Source organism: Lipotes vexillifer, unplaced genomic scaffold, assembly GCF_000442215.2.
Source record: "Lipotes vexillifer unplaced genomic scaffold, Lipotes_vexillifer_v1.1 scaffold359, whole genome shotgun sequence".
In the NCBI taxonomy this organism is placed as follows: domain Eukaryota; kingdom Metazoa; phylum Chordata; class Mammalia; order Artiodactyla; family Lipotidae; genus Lipotes; species Lipotes vexillifer.
In genome coordinates this window covers 450,460-470,293 of record NW_006778638.1, presented here as the reverse complement: position 1 = coordinate 470,293, position 19,834 = coordinate 450,460, and the positions used below count along the sequence as shown (strand labels likewise).

At 40.0% G+C, this 19,834-nt stretch overlaps 1 protein-coding gene across 1 annotated transcript in view; it reads right to left on the bottom strand.

Moving 5' to 3' along the window:
• Positions 1-9,992, bottom strand: part of STMN2 (stathmin 2) — a 54,114-nt gene extending 44,122 nt beyond the window's left edge. Inside the window, exon 1 of the mRNA XM_007451728.1 lies at positions 9,593-9,992. Coding sequence (XP_007451790.1) covers positions 9,593-9,611 — 19 coding nt within the window. The 5' untranslated portion in view covers positions 9,612-9,992. The remainder of the gene's footprint in view (positions 1-9,592) is intronic.
• Between the last annotated feature and the right edge of the window lie 9,842 nt (positions 9,993-19,834).

The following is a 19,834-nucleotide window of genomic DNA, read 5'->3' as shown; positions in this document are numbered from 1 at the left end:
TTCTTTCCTGTACGCGGGCCTCTCACTGTTGTGGCCTCTCCCGTTGCGGAGCACAGGCTCCGAACGCGCAGGCTCAGTGGCCATGGCTCATGGACCCAGCCGCTCCGCAGCATGTGGGATCTTCCCAGACAGGGCATGAACCCGTGTACCCTGCATCGGCAGGCGGACTCTCAACCACTGCGCCACCAGGGAAGCCCTGATTCAATATTTTCATACATTATAAAATGATTCCCACAATAAGTCTAATTACCACCTGTCATCATACGAAGTTATTACAATATTATTGATTATATTCCCTATGCTGTACGTTACATCTCTGTGACTTATTTATTTTATAACTGAAAGTCTGTACCTTTTAATCTCCCTCACCTATTTTGCCCACCCCCCCTTTCTGCCCCCTGGCAACCACCAGTTCGTCCTCTGTATCTATGACTGTTTCTATTTTGTTTTGTTTGTTCATTTGTTTTGTAGATTCCACATATCAGTGAAATTACATACACACACACACACACACATATATTGTATGTATACATAGATACATATATCTTTGTTAGACCTGTGTTCTGGCCCTAGCTCTAAAACTTACCACATGTGAACTTTACTAAATTCTTTGAGCTTAAATTTACTCATTTTTAAACAGAGTGACATGTATACTATGCCCATCTCATAAGAATTATAGGAAGGTTAAAAAGTATGGCACAGGTGAGTATTTTCTGAGAACTACAAGGTCCCACATTGATAGATCATGCTATCCAATTTTTCTTTTGAATGCTTTCAATCTTCTGTGTTTATCTGCTCCTTTTTTTTTTTTTATTCTAAAAGTAAAGATTAAGTCAGAAATAGAATGAAAAGATGATTTTAAAAGCGACAGGAGTCTTGGATCATGTAATCTGTGCACGAAAAGGCTAGAATCAACTCTGGTAATTTGTCACGTGTTTGAACAATGAGACAGATGCTAACTGGCACTGCTCAGATAAAGCTGTAAGACTTAAAAAACAACAGTAGATATTAGTGTGTCAGGAACAAAAAGAACCACGCAGTAGTAAAGACAATTATGTTCTGAAGCAGGGTTCCAAGGCAGGCTGCAGTAACTCTAGCTGCTGTTCAATTGCCTGAGATGGTTGGTGCCCCTCCCCATTAGAGTCTGTAAGTGGTAACAAGTGACATCTTGATGTGACTTTCTGGTCTCAGTTTTGCAACAGTCAAATGTTTTATACCGTTGAGCTTTATCATGTGAGTTAGGTTTCTGTTTACTAGGAAGCCCAAACTGAAAGACTATTATTAGGTTTACTGTAAGCAGTTTTGTTGAATGGAAATTAAATTTTATGGCTGCCATTAATAGAAAAAATATCTTCCGAAACAGGGAGCAGAATGAAAATTTAAACTTTAAAATGCTTTCTTGTACAAGTATTTGTGGAACTAAGTTTAGATGAATTTCATCCATTTCTTTTCCGGATATAAAGGCATACAACTAAAAGGTTGACAGATTCATATTACTGATCATCTACTGTGATACTAAGTACTTGTGCTAATGGATGATGTACAAATTCTGACATCCAAAGTACAATTATTCCAGAAGAATAACTGCTAAATAAGCACACTTATAGTCATCGCTTTACAATTAAAAAAAAACAATTCCAGATAATACTATACTTAATGGAGTATACAAGAACTGTAATTATTTTTGATCACAAAAACAAATTTTTTTAATCTTATAATTGTTCAAAGTATTAAATATTTTAATCTGGAGGTCAACAAAATTGCAAATGAGGAAAAGCCTTAAAATTTTATTATGGCTTTACAGTATAACGTGTGGCTTCTTTTCTTAAGTACAATTCCTAGAGAAGCTATATTTCCAGTTGACTAGCAAAATGACTGCTGAAATGCATTAATTAACCTTTACATTCACATAAAAGTGTTTTGTGAGAACAAATGTACACAAAATGTTATCTTAATCATGACTAATAAAAATCGGTTATATAAACACAGGTTTTACTACTGCAAATGTCTCCTTGACAAATGACAGGACCTGATTCCTTTATTAAAAGATCATTAGAAATGTTTTGCAAGGGAGTCAGAGCTTTCCCACAGATCTCTCTTGCCTGAGTGTCTGCTTTTGAGGTAACAAGATGGAGAAAGTCTTGAAGTAATATCTAATGATTATGTTAAATGTGAATGCCATGGCTGTATCTCTCTTTTAGCTCTAGATTTATTTCATAAAACAAAACATTAAGAATAAACATCTAGGGTCTACAGAACCAGCTAAGAGCCCATTTTGAAATGTGTCAACCGGAAGATACTGATTAGATTAAGTCAAGAATTCTTTTTTTCCAGAAAAAAAAATCACTGTGTCCACAAGAGAAGTCCCTGCTGTGTTCTTAGTTGAGCCTTCAGAGAGCGAAGTGATCCCATATATTAGAGTCCCCAAGGTCTTATAGCTCTCTTTCACCAAAAGCCTAAATCACGGCAATTTTAATAAGCCCCAGGTTAGCTATTAAAATAGTCATAAGGTATTTCATCTTCAAGGTGGATCTGTGCTCAGAAAGGATAAGACCATCAGGCTTGTTAAACAAAATAGCAGTATCACAGTTTCCATCACTGATGGAAACACCTCTGAAGTCTAAGGGTACTGGTTAAAGGTGAAGATCCTGGAGCCAGAGGGCCTGGGTTCAAATTTTGGATCTGAATAACTGTGTGACCTTGGGCAAGTCATTCCTCTTTTCTGCACCTCAGTTTCCTCATCTGTAGTAGTACATATTTTTAGGATTATTGGATGATGAACATGTTATAACATGTTATAAATGAACATAGCTAATATGTGTAAAGTGCTTAGTGCCTAGCATGTTATATACACTATATAAGGATGAAAGCAATAAATTAAAGTAACTTCTTATAGACACTCTGAAATTTACTTCTATGCCAGAGAAATGATCCGTGAAAATAAGCAATGTCACAGGAAAATTGTTGATTGAAGGACCAGTCAGGAAATTTTTTGCCTCATTCTTCAGGGTCCACTAGTTTACATTTCTGTTATCTCCAAATGAAGTATACATACAACTACAACAGACTGCTAGGATTAAACATTTAAAACACACATTACTTTTATAATGCGGTCTTAGCATGTCTTCTTCCTTTTTAAATGCACCAGGATTTGCAAAATTGAAGGTTTCCTAGCTTTTGAGAGACCCTGAAATGAACAGTTAAGAACAGCAGGAACAAAGGGATGGATAAGCTTGAGGCTTAATCCAACTTCATGGGGAAAAACAGTATATCTTATTATCTCTATGGCCAGTTTTATTTGGGACCATGTTTTTAGTGCCCTATTTGGGAAATGGTAAATTTCTAATTTGAGATATTTCATGCATAGTATCATTTTTGCAGGAGAGCATTTCCCGAGATGTGGTGATGTTTGCAGGGTCAGCCACCCACTGCATGCCAGGACTGACATAGTACATCTTTCATGATATTTCCTGAAGACCCATTTTTTACCTCTAGGTTGACTTTCTCAGAAAGTTAGTATAGCATAGTGGAGTTCCTTTATCGGCTTAAGTAAGCAGAAAACACACACGTAATGTTTTCAAGTATACAGCCATACTCAATAAATTATTAATAATTTGCTCATGTGGTATCCAGGAAGAAATGCTCTGTTAGATAATTTGGTAAGTAATAAGTATGGGATATGCTGAGAGACAACTTTAGAGCTGCTCGATCCTCTCTGTTAATTTCCTTAGTATGTAGAGTATTTGCAATGAATTAGCCATATGGTAAATGGGGTTACAGACTTTTGCACTATATTCCATAACTCAAAGTTTCCAAATTGAACCTTTTGCTCTGCGCATTGTTTTGTAAATGACAGTAAACTAGCAGTATCGATTTATTGTCCTTCTCAACTGTGCTGCAAGCCACGTTCATTTTTCTCTTACACACACACCCCGCCCCCCCAACGCCCACAAACAGAGTCAAATTCTTATTTCCACATTTCTCTTGAAGGTCTTTTGCTGAATCCTGCAATATGAATATATTTTAAAAATCCAATTAAGAGAGAATGATGGCACAGAACACATAACTCCCAGAGGAATAAAATCCTTAAGTATATGAATTTGGAGGTGAAATATTTTGTAAAGATTGCCATAGACTTGAATGTTAAGATGTAATGCCAACGTGTATATCACAATTTTATATTGCTTAAACAGATGTGTTTGGTGGCTAGAATTGGCATCTTCTGGAAGCTTGTTAGGAATGCAGAATACTTCAACCAGACCTACTGTATTAGAATTTGCATTTTAATGAAAATCCAGGGTAATTCACATGCACATTAAAGTCTGGGGAGCATAGTAATATGAACCTATTAAATATTTTACGGTTGGATTATAGGTACATGACATATAAGAGAAAAAGAACTTCCTACCATTGCAAACATTAAAAAATCCACTTTTGATAATCCTAAAAATTAGTTTATGCTTATCTATTTCTTCTTATTTCATGAAAATTAACATCAATTTTCTACTAAATAATAAAACGACAAGGAGGTACTCAATAATTATTGAAAGCTGACATAACATTAGATTTAAATATTCAAGCTGAAATCACATTGGATTTGGTTTAAAAGGTATCCTTTAAATGGAAAAAAACCAAAACAAAACAGGAAGTGGGAAAAAGAGTAACAGCCAGTTTGGGGGGCCCCTTCAGGATCACATTGTATCTACCTGCTTTATCTACTAACTTGACATCTCTCTGGAAGTGGTGAGTGACATTCAGGTGTGTCCTCAACACTGAGCACATTTTAAATAAATGAATAACTAAACAATGTTTTTGTTTAATTATTCCTTTATTTAAACATTGAAACATTCTGTTCCTATATAATCTTGATATTACTACTGACCACCGTATACTATTTATCCACTACAAACCCCCTAATAACATAAATGATATTACAGTAACAATGTAATGATACTAGAAAGTAAAATCATCAGAGAATAATTAACCAGGACCTACCTATACCTACTTCCAGATTATGAACATGGCTCATTTCATCTCGTCTCCTTGAAAAAGTGTACAAACCCTTTTCACTCACTAGGCTAAGCGTGGCATTAACTTATCCAAGAAGCAATTGAATGCTCCAGATAAAAGACGTTCTTAAATAGCAAGTATTTGGAGCAGGGTTTAAATCAATCTACTTCTTTGGAGAACCTGAGTGCCCTCTAGTGGGGTGAAAAGTTAATGCAGACTCCAAGCCTTGGTTCTGGAAACATCTGGGTCACTGGCTAATTCCGTTTTTTTTTTTTTTTTTTTCTTGTCCGGATAATTTCTTGCATTCTTCACATAAGGTCACAGGTTCTGTGACAACAGACTAATGTGTGTTTTTCTAAGACCGCGGAGGAAACTGGTGTGAGCTGGAGTTAGATATAACAGCCTGGGGTGACCACACCCAAAGGAGGTAGCCACTAGCTCTGAGGCCAGCTTCATCCAGCCTGTGTGAGCAGTGAGCTATTGGGGTGGGTGTATAGTCGGTTGGAATAAAAAACACGAGTGACCGATAAGTCAGGAATTTTCCTAAAGATGGTCTGGATTTATCAACGACAAAAATCCTCAATTAATTATGTAATTGACTTATCTTCCATTTCATTTTTAATTGTACAGATTTAACTTTAAAACTCTGCTTAATGGCTACTACTAAATATTCACAGAATTGAGTAACTATTTTGATTCTAAATTACAGGAAGGAAAGCTATTTTATTGCGTGAACTGGCTTTATGACACTCAGAGGACATTTCTTGAATCTGAGGAAAATGTAGCCTCCTGCAGCGTTTCACCATTGAGAACAAGCTATTTGAAGGTAAATATATTGTGCCAAATGATTAAATGCTTATTCCACGATCTATCCATTAACAATTAAAAGAATATGAAAGTAAGTAAAAGTATTTTTAATGCAAGAGATACAATTCTGCTAAAACTGTTCATGATTAAGGGCTGAGACAATTGCTCTGACAATAAAAACACTCCCTTTCCCCTTAGAATAATTTAGTACAATTATTCGGTAAGTCACATCACAAAACCATGGTTAATTTTAATTAACTTTAAAGTTGTGTATTTTAATATGACAAACCATCCAATCCAATAATCATTAATAAATATCATTGACAAATTTATTTTCTTTCAGAGAATTTTACCATGCGTAGGTAGACAACCACCACCCGGTGTATTAATTTATATCATTAAACCAGCTACCTGCCTTGAGCTACACTGGGTCAGTAATGCTGCTACACTGGGTCAGTAATGCTTACTGCAGGCTCAGCTTACTCTCCTGGTACGAACTATGCATATAAGATTAAGTGATAAACTACTGCTATTTCTCTTTCAATTTTATCCTGAAAATTTGACAAAATCCTCCTCTTTACACTTCTAGTTATTTATATATCCATTTATACGGTGCCCACTTCATCAGAGAAGATAACAGGGAATATTATATGCACCTAGTACAATCTTGCTGAATACAATAATTGTTTAATGAATCAGGAAAAAACTCCCGCCCTGGTGATCAACTGATTATGCTTTGCAACTGGAATGACTTCAAAATCCATTATTTTAATAATGCAGAGGTTGTTCTTCTTTTCATGATTTGCTTACTCATGGCAGAAAGGGCCCTTATGTTTGTCATATTTGGGGTGGGATTTTTATTAATGGGATGGTGGCTATTTCACCATCCATGTTTCTGTGCAGAATCGAGTCGGTATCAAGAATCAGCAATTGGAAGAAGAGTTTAGCAATAAAAACAAAAAGTTAAAATTTTGTGCATAACATATTTTTATATATTTATAGATAGGGTCTATGGACTACAAGGTGAAGTTCAAAATATTTCAATTATATACGGATATTTTCATCCATTGCGGCCACAAACAATTCTCCGCGGAGAATTTTCCAGCAATCTTTGGCACACAAGCCCTGCCCTAAGCAAGCACCTGCACTTGTATCTGACCCACATGAACGTACAAAGTCCCTACAGGAACCGAACTTGTATTTGTTTTATAACGTAAAATGAAAGGGGCAATGCATTCTTTTTTTGGGAGGGGGGTTGGGAACAGGAGGAAGAAAAGAAAAGTGAGCACAACAAGGGTTAATCCTGATTCAAATGCAGTCACTCAAACCTTTTGAACAAATACGGCCAGTGAGTCAGGAAACAATAATAATAATTTAAAATAATAGCAATAATGCTGCTGCTGCTGAGTTTGCAGACGGCCTCCTGCAGCAGAAACCTCTCGGTGGGGGTGCAGAGCGCAGAGCGAGAGAGCCCCCACCCCCCATTCTCAGAACCTTGCCGGACTGCAAGGCGAACCGCGAACCGCGGGAGGCCGGGGTAGTTCAGGACACTGCGCAGAAACCCGTCTCCCGGCTGCACCCACGCGGGCGAGCGCCCAGCCCTGGGGAGGGGAGCGCAGGGCGCGGCGCGGGGCTCTGCAGGGCTGGCTGCGCTCCACTCGCCGGCTCGCCACGTGCGCCCCCATCCGGCCAGCGGCTGTCGGGTCTGGGCCCCAGCTGGGAAGGGTGGGGCCGAGGCCCTCGCTCAAGGAGCGAGGGTCTCTCCTACCGAGACCATCCAAGGGGTCTCCACCCAGGAAAGCATGGAGAATAGGGCGTGGGCCGTGGGCTTCGGCTGCGGGAAACAGCCCCATGCTCCACGGGCTGTGGGAGGGAGAGAAGAGACCCTCCCGCGCTCCTGGGAAGGGGTCACCTCTGCGGTCCCGCGACCGGCTGGGGTGGGGCCGCGCCTTTGTGTGGCCGGGCGGGGCTCGAGCCGGCCTTTCCGCAGAGCCACGCACTTGGCTGGGAGGGGCTCGGCGCTGCGACTCCGAGCATCGCCCGCTGTCTGCGCACATCGAGGGGCGCCCGGACTGTTCTGGACTGCGGGGCTGGAAAAAAGGACTCTAGGACGGCAGACCGCTCAAGGGCCCCTCCCCAGCCCCCTTTCCTTGCCCAGTATCTCAGCCTGAGGTCTTTCCGGCTCCGCCTGGGAGGGTAGGGCAGGGCGGAGCTGACCAGAGCAAGCCCTTTTGGCCTCTTTCCCCCTTCTCCGCATCCCGCACTGGGTCCCGCGGAAGGGGTGCTTCCAGCCGCCACCCGACCTCGGGTCCCTCCCTGCCTGTTTCTCTCGGGGCCAGCGAGCGCCGAACCGAGGGGCACTGGAGGCGCAAGACCCGTTGGGGATGGCGGCCCTGGATCCGGAACCTCGTTTGGTCTCTGCGTCTCTACCGTCTCTCCGATACAGGCTGAGCCTATGAAAATTGCCGATATTTGGCCCTGTCTGACCTACAAAACATGTTTCACTTGGCTCAGTTTAAGACCTTGACCTCTTTTGTGTCTGTATTATTATGTATACTCGTAGCTAGGTTCCAGAAGCTTTTCCCCCAAACGATCAAATGAGTTCAAAGAAGGCTTTATCGCGTTTAAGTCTAATAACCGTATGCAATGCGGTTTTGAAAAGAAAAATGTTAACCCACTTTTCCCCCCTTCCCTCTGTAAAACGGAACAATGAGGCCAGGGTGGGGAAGGCGGGGGCAATGGTCAGGTCTCACTCGGAAGCCGAGGCTGGGAGTCGGGAGCGCGAGGCTCCGGGCGTGGCGCTGCTGTCTCCCCAGGGCTGGGCTCCTGGGCGTCGCGCTGCGCTCCGCACCCGGCCCCCTTTCCGCGGCACCGGCTTGGGGGGAGGGGGGAGGGGGAGGGCACCAGCGCGGCTCCGCAAAGGGTGGGGCCGTCCGCATTGTGTGCCCAGCGCTGCAGGTGCCTCCCCCGCGGGACGGCTCGTCCTCACACAAAGAAACCCCACCCCAGAGCCTGCGAAACCGCTGTCCCTCCACCCCTCCCCAACCGCGCGCTTCCCCGCCCCTGCAGCTGCCCACCCGCGCCCTCCGTGCCCTCCCGACTTCCTCTCTCCTTCCCCTCCCTTTCCCTAAAACAAAAGAGTGTAGGTCTCCCCCCACCGCCAGCCCCGCCCCGCGCCCTCACCTCTCCGCACCGCGCCCCAGGACTATCAGTTTTTCCGACCAGACAATGCCATACATTTGCCCGGCTCTCCCGCCTCCCTCGTCTCCACCCATCTTTCAAACAGCCTAGATGGGACCGCTTTGACTTTGCATTTTTCTTTTTCCTTTCTCCCGCCCCCTTTCCTCTCCCCTATTTTCCTTCTTTTTTCTTTCTTTTCTTTTCTTTTCTTAACTAGAGAAGAAATAAAGGATGTTACAAAGCACTTTCCAAAATGTCCCTTAACCCTATTTAAGGCATACAGTTCGAGTAGACCCCCCCACCCCCACGACTGAGCCCTAATTTTAAATATGGAAGCAGAATAAATTCCCTACCCATGGGACGGCAACTTACCTGCTTCCACCTTTAAAAAAAAAATCCTTAGCTTTAGATTTCCAAGGATCCCCTTTTTGCCCTCCCTCAAATCCCAGAGCGGCCTCCATCCTTCCCGATTGCTATGTTAACAGTAATGTCTTTTTCTCTATAAAATATCTCCGAATGTCTTCCAAGCTGTAAGAGAGAGGGTGAGAGGTGGGCTCCAGGTCGAGCCAAGGAAGAACGAGGCGCGATGCCTTACCCATTGCTGTTTTAGCCATCGTAGGGATGTGCAGATGCTGAGCGTTGGCGAAGGCGGAGGGTCCAGCTACAGCAGCGGAGAGAGCGAGAGAGAAGACTGAATAAGGCACTGAGTCTGCAGAGTGGGACCGTGCGAGAGAAAGAGCAAGAGGCAGGAGCCCATGAATAATTATCACTCAGAAGCTCAAGCAGATTGGCTCCCAAGGTCCCCTGACATGACTCCCGCAGAGTCAGAATCTCCAAGCATTAAATATTGATCGGCCAATGGTGCTGGAGTACAAAGTACCAGAATGCAGTTTGAAATGGAAATCAGTCTTTCCCTGCCAGCTCCCCCCGTTTTGGGGGCCTGATAGTACAGTCCAAGTAGAGTGGAGCCTTAGCCCAGAATCCTTCTAGGAGCTAAGAACTGGGCTGTACCTACCTGGGAGCCAGGAGGCTTGACTTGATTTGCACGTGTTTCATTGAACAAATAGACATAAAACAAGGAAAGGGATTCAGAGGCCTGAGAAGTCTTCATGCCATGCTGACTGTCGGAAACATTTGTTTCAACACTGTTTTTACTCGTTCATGCTTCCTCTTTCACCTTTGGCCATGTCTCTGGTAGATTCTAGTCTCTCAGGGTGACCTCATGTCTGGCTATGGTGGTAACTCAGAGGAGAACTGCACTATTGTCCTTTGTCTCCTAGCACATCTGAACTAAGATGTCGCTGGACTCGAGGATCTCTCAGTAGAGCAAGGCCTGATATTTTCTACTTTTGGCACAGAAGGAGGGGGCTGCCTGGGTTTCTTGGGAATAAGGACAAGTAGTTATGGTCTACCTGGGGACTTTGTGGAAGAGGATGAGAGTTAGCCTCCTGTGACTGGGTCCTGTCCGACTGGTAACAGGGCAGAACCAGCTTGACTGGTTGGCTTGAGCATTGGAGGAGCCACAGGTGGGTGGATGCCATGCTACCCTGGAGATGTAGGATTACATGGATAGAAACCTCAGTGACCCTTCCAGGGCTCCAAGGAGAACCCTTTACCCTGAAAGCTTAATGGAGCCGAGAGGCATGATCTGGGGCATGATTTTTTCTGAGATCCAGAGCACCATTGATACAGGGCAAAGCAAGATGTGTCCATGTTTCAGGCTGAGCAATGTGAGGATCTCTGAGACCAGTTGCAGAAAGTGATTCATTACAAACAAGGTATTCCTTAATTCCTTCCTACTCACTTAATGAATGCCATTCATTAATTCATTCTTTCTCACTTGACTCACATGAATATTCATTGAGCATTTACCATGTGCCAAGCTCTGAGGATAGAGCAGTGAGAGAGATTTTAGGACTTGTTCTCATGGAGCTTTTTATTTTTTTAATTTATTTTTTATTGAAGTAATAGTTGAATTATGATGTTGTATTAATTACTGCTGCACCTCAAAGTGACTCAGTTATATATATATATATATATATATATATATTCTTTTTCATACTCTTTTCCTTTATGGTTTATCACAGGATATACATATATATATATATATATTTTTAAACATCTTTATTGAAGTATAATTGCTTTACAGTGGTGTGTTAGTTTCTGCTTTATAACAAAGTGAATCAGTTATACATATACATATGCTCCCATATCTCTTCCCTCTTGCATCTCCCTCCCTCCCACCCTCCCTATCCCACCCCTCTAGGTGGTCACAGAGCACCGAGCTGATCTCCCTGTGCTATGCGGCTGCTTCCCACTAGCTAGCTATTTTACGTTTGGGAGTGGATATATGTCCATGACACTCTCTCACTTTGTCCCAGCTTACCCTTCCCCCTCCTCATATCCTCAAGTCCATTCTCTAGTAGTTCTGCGTCTTTATTCCCGTCTTGCCCTTAGGTTCTTCATGACTTTTTTTTTTTTTAAGATTCCATGTATATGTGTTAGCATACGGTATTTGTTTTTCTCTTTCTGCCTTACTTCACTCTGTATGACAGACTCTAGGTCCATCCACCTCACTACAAATAACTCAATTTCGTTTCTTTTTATGGCTGAGGAATATTCCATTGTATATATGTGCCACTTCTTCTTTATCCATTCATCTGTTGATGGACACTTAGGTTGCTTCCATGTCCTGGCTATTGTAAATAGAGCTGCAATGAACATTGTGGTATATGACTCTTTTTGAATTATGGTTTTCTCAGGGTATATGCCCAGTAGTGGGGTTGCTGGGTTGTATGGTCGTTCTATTTTTAGTTTTTTAAGGAACCTCCATACTGTTCTCCATAGTGGCTGTATTAATTTTCCTTCCCACCAACAGTGCAAGAGGGTTCCCTTTTCTCCACACCCTCTCCAGCATTTATTGCTTGTAGATTGTTTGATGATGGCCATTCTGACGGGTGTATCACAGGATATCGAATATAGTTCCCTGTGTTATACAATAGGGCCTTGTTGTTTATCTGTTCTATATATACCAGTTTTCATCTTCTAATCCCAAACTCCCACTCCTACCCTCTCCTACGACCCTCCCCCTTGGCAACCACGAGTCTATTCTCTATGTCCCTGATTTTGTTTCTGTTTCATAGATAGGTTCATTTGTGTCATATTTTAGATTCCATATATGTGATGTCATATTGTATTTGTCTTTCGGACTTACTTCATTTAGTATGATAATCTCTAGTTGCATCATGGAGCATCACTGTTAATTTAACTCTTCTGTGACTTCACTGAAACTTCCTTCAATCTAAGTCCATCCAGAATCTGTGGTTTTGACATTTGAAAAATAGACAAATAATTTCTAATTCCATTGCATTTTAAAGCTAAAAGAATAGTGCATTGTTGAAATCATGTACAGGTACAAAACTGGCAAGTTTTTAATTTTATAGAAATGATTAGAATTTTTCTCATGAATGAAATAAGTTCTTAGCAGCTTTCTGTCAAACCACCTTTCAAAATTTCTTTCTAGCCTCATGAGTAATACGTAGTTTTGAATGCATAAAACCATTTGAAAATAACTGGGTACTCTCCTTGGTGCTGAAATAAATTTCTTCACCTCCTATTAACTTGTAAGACATTTTAACTCCATGGACATCTTGCTGAATGATAGAAAGCTACAGGATCTTGAGCAGTTCTAACCTGCTGAATCATAGGAAAAATAAAAGATAAAGTGGAGATCAATAAAATCATTTCTTGAACAGGAAGATTAGAAATTATCTTTCCTGTCATTGTACAGGTCTGTGACTATGACACAGCAAGAGAGCAATATGGAATTTGGCAGCGTCTGGAAATAAACACTCTAGACAACACTAGATAAACACTTAGAGAGGTCTAAGTGACCTCTCTATGGTCACTTCCCACTTTAAATGTGAGAGCTAATTCCCTCAGTGGAGTAGTTTCCAATCGTGAGGTGAGGGATCTTCAGTGTGTCTGTGTGATTAATATCTTTAAAGTATTTCTCTTCTCCCCACCACACCCTTTCCCCTCAGGCTATGTGTCATTTCTACCCGTTCTTTAGCTTCCTTGGAGAAAAAGGTCCGTAAGTCATGGCATTAATGTCTTTAACAACCACCATTAACAGTTGAACAAGATCTATTGCACTTTTGATCACTGTGAGTAAAACAAAACAAAACACATTTTACGGTCTAATCTCTCACTCTCTGGGAACATTACTTACTGATGTATAGGAATGTGAGATGGAGGTCAGTATTCACAGGGGCAAGTGTCAGATGGGTGTCTCTTATTTCTGACTTTCTAGGTGCTAGCTACTTAACCCCCATTATGTATGATTTTCAAATAATGTCAAGCTGGGGCTATCATCAACTGCCTAAGAAAAACTAAATAAATTCAAAGAGCTGAGTTACATCAATTATTGTTATATATTTATGTTTTTTTAACATAACGATGTCAATCATGCATCTTAACCTGATGGGGTAGGGGCAAAATAAGGACAGAGAAATTATCTCATATTCAATAGTTTAATCATTATTCATTCATTTGTTCAGTTCATTCATTCAGCAAATATTTATTTAATGAAATTTCAGGTTTTTATATTATGAAATCAGCTAAGCTTCTCCTTAGTGTCTAAAAAATTATAAAATAAAGGAAGCTATAACCCCCACCTTCTTAAGAAAATGTTATTAATTTTGAAGGATGAATATTATCCTGTGTATCAGTTAGAGTGATTTTGGTTGCAAAGAATAGAAAAAACAATGCAAACGAGCTTTGATGATAGAAGCGGATTTGTCAGCTCATCTAACTATAGAGATCGAGCAGGTCCCAGAGGTCTGAAGATCAGAATCAGCTTTCCATGAAGCAAATATTTTGGTTTTTTTAAAAATATCTTTATTGGAGTATAATTGCTTTACAATGGTGTGTTAGTTTCTGCTTTATAACACAGTGAATCAGTTATACATATACATATGTTCCCATATCTCTTCCCTCTTGCATCTCCCTCCCTCCCACCCTCCCTATCCCACTGCTCTAGGTGGTCACAAAGCACCGAGCTGATCTCCCTGTGCCATGCAGCTGCTCGTGAAGCAAATGGTTTTGATGAGGGTGGGTGGATGCCAAAATTAAAGAATAAGTACTAGATCTGTACAATGTAAATAAGGACAACAATTCCTATATTACAGAATTTCGGGTAGGCTGAAGGGTTACCATGTGTAAACTGCCTAAATCACCATGAATGTTTAATAAATTATGGCTACTATGTTTATGGTTTTTAATACAATTAGCCTTTTTAAAGATAGGGACTGGGTAGTGTATATCTTTATATCCCTTTTAGTGCTTGGCTTCATGATCCACATGGTAGATAGTCAATAAATGCATGTGAAATAATAACAACAACAACAATTTTCAACACTGTTGAAAACAAATTAAGATGACTGAACCCAGTGAAACCATAGCGATGCTTCTAACAGCCCTTCTTTGCTTAGCTCATCTTGGGAGCAGGTACTAAGCTGTTTACTACTGTTGCTTTTTTTATATCCTGCCCCATTCCCAAGAGGACTTAAGGGGATAAAGCTCATATCAGTAGGAGATCCTGGGTAGTTTTAAAAATCTTTAACAGTAGTAAGAGGAAGTTGTGGAAATCAAAGGCATGCTAACAGAAATTTTAATTACTGTGGCTTTCGGTGGTGTATTGTGTATTATCTCTGCAAGGAGGCACGAGGTGTTGGTTTCTTTCCAAACTGTAGAGGAGCAGTTGCTTTGGAGGATTAGCTGATGTCACCTAATACAGTCATATGATTTTCTGCTAATAATAATCAAGGGTCTGGGAAGGAATCTTAAAGTAATTATTAAAACTTAGTGACATATGAAAAATATTGTTAGAATTGAATTAATTGTTTTGATCTGACCTCAGTTGATTACAAAAGAAGTTTATGAAAAAGAAAAAACAGCCATAGAATTTTTTAGGTGATTGGAAATGCAGTAAAAGCTGAAAATATCTAGAGATGCACCTAAAATAGTAACACATGAAAAAAGTTAACTGATTAACATTTTAATCATTTTGCCACATTTAAACCCTTATGGGTTAATGAAAAATAAAAGGACCCGATGTCCTTTATCATGTATTTATTTTTTGTTTTTGTTTTATTTAAAATTTTGATTTTATATTGGAGTATAGTTGATTTACAATGTTGTGTTAGTTTGAGGCGTACAGCAAAATGATTCAGTTATACATATATATGTATCTATTCTTTTGAATTTCTTTTCCCATTTAGGTTATTACAAAATATTGAGCAGAGTTCCCCTGTGCTATACAGTAGGTCATTGTTGATTATCTATTTTAAATATAGCAGTGTGTATATGTCAATCTCAAACTCCCAATCTATCCCTCCCCCCAGCTTTCCCCCCCGGTAACCATAAATTCATTCTCTACATCTGTGAGTTTGTTTCTATTTTGTAAGTAAGTTTATTTGTATCAATTATTTTAGATTCCACATATAAGCGATATCATATGATATTTGTCTTTCTCTGTCTGACTTACTTCACTTAGTATGATAATCTCCAGGTCCATCCATGTTGCTGCAAATGGCATTATTTTGTTCTTTTTCATGGCTGAGTAATATTCCATTGGATATATGTACCTCATCTTTATCCATTCATTTGTCGATATGCATTTAGGTTGCTTCCATATTTTGGCTATTGTAAATAGTGCTGCAATGAACTCTGGGGTGCATGTATCCTTTTGAACCATGTTTTTCTCGGGATGTATGCCCAGTAGTGGGATTGCTGGGTCACATGGTAGTTCTATTTTTAGTTTTTTAAGGAATCTCCATATTGTTCTCCATAATGGCTGTACCAATTTACATTCCCGCCAACCGTGTAGGAGGGTTCCCTTTTCTCCACATCCTCTCCAGCATTTATTGTTTGTAGTGATGTCCTTTAATAGAACCATCCAATATGGTTTATTTAAAAGAAAAGTCATTCCAAGGAGGGAGTTAGTGTTCCGTATTAACAATGAAATCTACATTGTTCAGTGAGTTCTGGTTGATTCTGCAGCAGTGAATGAACATATCATTATTTTCCTCTTAGGTTAGTTATTAAAAATGAAGAATGCTTAGTTAATTATTATCTCCTTTCTTATACCTAGGGTTTTCTTTATGTCCAAATGGGACTTGCATATATTAGTAATAAGAATAATTTACCCAGAAGCAAAATGACTTATTGAAATTCATAAGTGTATTGACGATTTTATAATTGAACTTTTCTGGAAATGAACTTGCCCTAATCATAAGAAAGACTTAATGTACATTTAATAAGTTGAATCTCTACATTAAATTGGTAATGTTGGAAAACTATTTGCTATCTTGACAGCAACTACTGTAATGTTTTCCTTCTTTCTGTGTGTTGATTTACAACTTCAGTTCAAGAAGAACATTAGGTGGACACCACTGAAGCTGGGAAGTTGATTCCCCTTGGGATTCCACTCATCATTTTAGCTTTCAACACTCGAGTGAGAACACAACAGAGACAATATTGAAGTGCTTGGAAGAGAAACCTAGAAGTATGACTCACTCCATTTATCCCACAGGGCTTATTCTATTTTATTTTTTAAACAGAAGCCCCACCATAAGCATTGCACTATACACACAGTTAACATTAGTTGCCTAAGAACTTCGTTTTATTTAAATCGCATCTGGAAGGACGAGGAGGGGGAATTAGGAAAGAGAAAAGCAAAAGCAATTTATTGTACAGCCTTCCAAAGATACTTTTCCACTAATCATTTATTAACACATTCTCTAACCCTCTGAACTTCCCCCACCCCATCCTGCTTTATTATCAGATGGAATTGAATTAATAGATGTAGGTAGAATTTTTAAAAAGTGATTTCATAAAAAATTCAGTTTGACAGTAACATTAGCCTTGAGCTCTGCTATAGACAGTAGAATCTCATTCTATTTTTTCTCATCTTTTTTTTTTTTTTTTTTTTTTTTTTTTTTGCAGTACACGGGCCTCTCACTGTTATTGTCTCTCCCGTTGCGGAGCACAGGCTCGGGACGCCCAGGCTCAGCGGCCATGGCTCACGGGCCCAGCCGCTCCGCAGCATGTGGGATCTTCCCAGACTGGGGCACGAACCCGTGTCCCCTGCATCGGCAGGCAGACTCTCAACCATTGCACCACCAGGGAAGCCCATCTTTTCACATCTTCATGGACTCTTCCTTCTTCCTCTTTTTTTCTTCAGTTGCTTCCTTAATCATAGGGTGACTAATTACAGCTAACTTTTCAGGAATTCAGGTCAGCGACAAGGGAGAAATATACAGATTAGGTAGCAAATGGTGCCTACAGTTTTCCTCTTTGGGTTTATTTAGAATATGCAGGAAATGTCCTCTTTTGGAAAAACGGTTTCAAAATCTTGTGCACACATCTTATATTATCAAAATTAAGAATATTTACTAAGAATATTTTTGTGATGAACAGTTTGAAATGGGCACAAAGGAAGAGAGAACAATTAACGAACTCATATCAATCAAGTTAAAAAACTATCAAGATTTCCTTGCTTCTATTTTTAAATTTTTCTTTATTTTTTCCACCTTTGTTGAAATCTTTAAGAGGAAATAGACATTATTTAAATTTGCTCTTACATACTTAAATAGGTATCTCTGAAACATATGCACCTTTTCTTACATAAATACAATTCTATTGTCACACTTAACAATTTTAATAATTCATTGGTAACATCTAATACCTGGCTCATAATCACATTTTCACGATTGTTTTGAAAATGCCTTTTTACAGTTTAGTTTTTTGAAATGGTACCTAAATATGGTGCACACATTCTATCCAGTTTTATGTTTCTCAAATCTCTTTTAATCTGGAGCAGACATCCCTTCATTTAAAAAATTCCTGCCATTGAGTTATTGCAGAAACTGGGTCAATTTTCCTATGAACTATTTTACATTCTGCAGGTAAGTTGGTCACTTAACTTTTCACTGAGTTTCCTGTAAATGGAAGTCAAATTTCAAGTCTTGATTAGATACAGGATCATCTTGTCAAAGAATAACTCAGATGTATTCAGTTTACTTAAAAGCATAGCTGATATTTATTCACATGTGATGAAGATCAATCATGGAACTGAGGCAAGGAATGGTTTATAAAAGCAAAACCCACAGCATCAGAGGAACAGTGAAATATTATTTTCGGTCCATGGGCAAGGTGGTTAGTTAAAATGTATTAGTTAAAATTTATCAGGGGGAACATTTTCCTTGAAGCAAGGTGGCATTCATCAGGAACTGGCAGTTATCAGGGAAGGCAACTTTAGTTATTTATGAGTTTTCTGAGAAATCCTGTGACTGAAAGTGATTGTCTTATTTCTAGGTATGGCTTTTGCTGAACTCTTGGCTAGACTTCTGCTGAACTCCGCTCCTTCGTTAAGGTAAGACTGTAACATTTCTCTATTAGAATAACTTTGTCCTCCTTTTGATCAAAGTCAGCTAAGTGAGGCATAATGGCTTCAGTCTTTTTTTTTTTTTCTTGCGGTATGCGGGCCTCTCACTGTTGTGGCCTCTCCCGTTGCGGAGCACAGGCTCCGGACATGCAGGCTCAGCGGCCATGGCCCACGGACCCAGCCGCTCCGCGGCATGTGGGATCTTCCCGGATCGGGTCACGAACCCGTGTCCCCTGCATCAGCAGGCGGACTCTCAACCACTGTGCCACCAGGGAAGCCTATTCTTTTTGATGTAGTAGCATCAGCTGAGTGTCAGCCTGGCATATTGGCACTGTGGTAATTTTTAAGCATCTGCATATCTTTCAGTAGAAAAGGCAAGATGAATCATAAATATTAAAAGAAATATTTGGAATCCCACTATTTGTACCTAGTTTTTTTTTAATATAAATTTATTTATTTATTTATACAGCAGGTTCTTATTAGTCAACCATTTTATACATATTAGTATATACATGTCAATCCCAATCTCCCAATTCATCACCAGCCCCCCACTCCCTGCCACTTTCCCCCCTTGGTGTCCATACATTTGTTCTCTATATCTGTGTCTCAATTTCTGCCCTGCAAACTGGTTCATCTGTACCAATTTTCTAGGTTCCACATATATGCATTAATATACGATATTTGTTTTTCTCTTTCTGACTTACTTCACTCTGTATGACAGTCTCTAGAACCATCCACGTCTCTACAAATGACCCAATTTCACTCCTTTTTATGGCTGAGTCATATTCCATTGTATATATGTACCACATCTTCTTTATACATTTGTCTGTCGATGGGCATTTAGGTTGCTTCCATATCCTGGCTATTGTAAATAGTGCTTCAGTGAACATTGGGGTGCATGCGTCTTTTAGAATTATGGTTTTCTCTTGGTATATGCCCAGTAGTGGGATTGTTGGGTCATATGGTAATTCTATTGTTAGTTTTTTAAGGACCCTCCATACTGTTCTCCATAGTGGCTGTATCAATTTACATTTCCACCAACAGTGCAAGAGGGTTCCCTTTTCTCCACACGCTCTCCAGCATTTATTGTTTGTAGATTTTTTGATGATGGCCATTCTGACTGGTGTGAGGTGATACCTCGTTGTAGTTTTGATTTGCATTTCTCTAACAGTTACTGATGTTGAACATATTTTCATGTGCCTCTTGGGCATCTGTATGTCTTCTTTGGAGAAATGTCTACTTAAGTCTTCTGCCCATTTTTGGATAGGGTTGCTTGTTTTTTTAATATTGAGCTGCATGAGCTGTTTATATATTTTGGAGATTAATCCTTTGTCCTTTGATTTGTTTGCAAATATTTTCTCCCATTCTGTGGGTTGTCTTTTCGTCTTG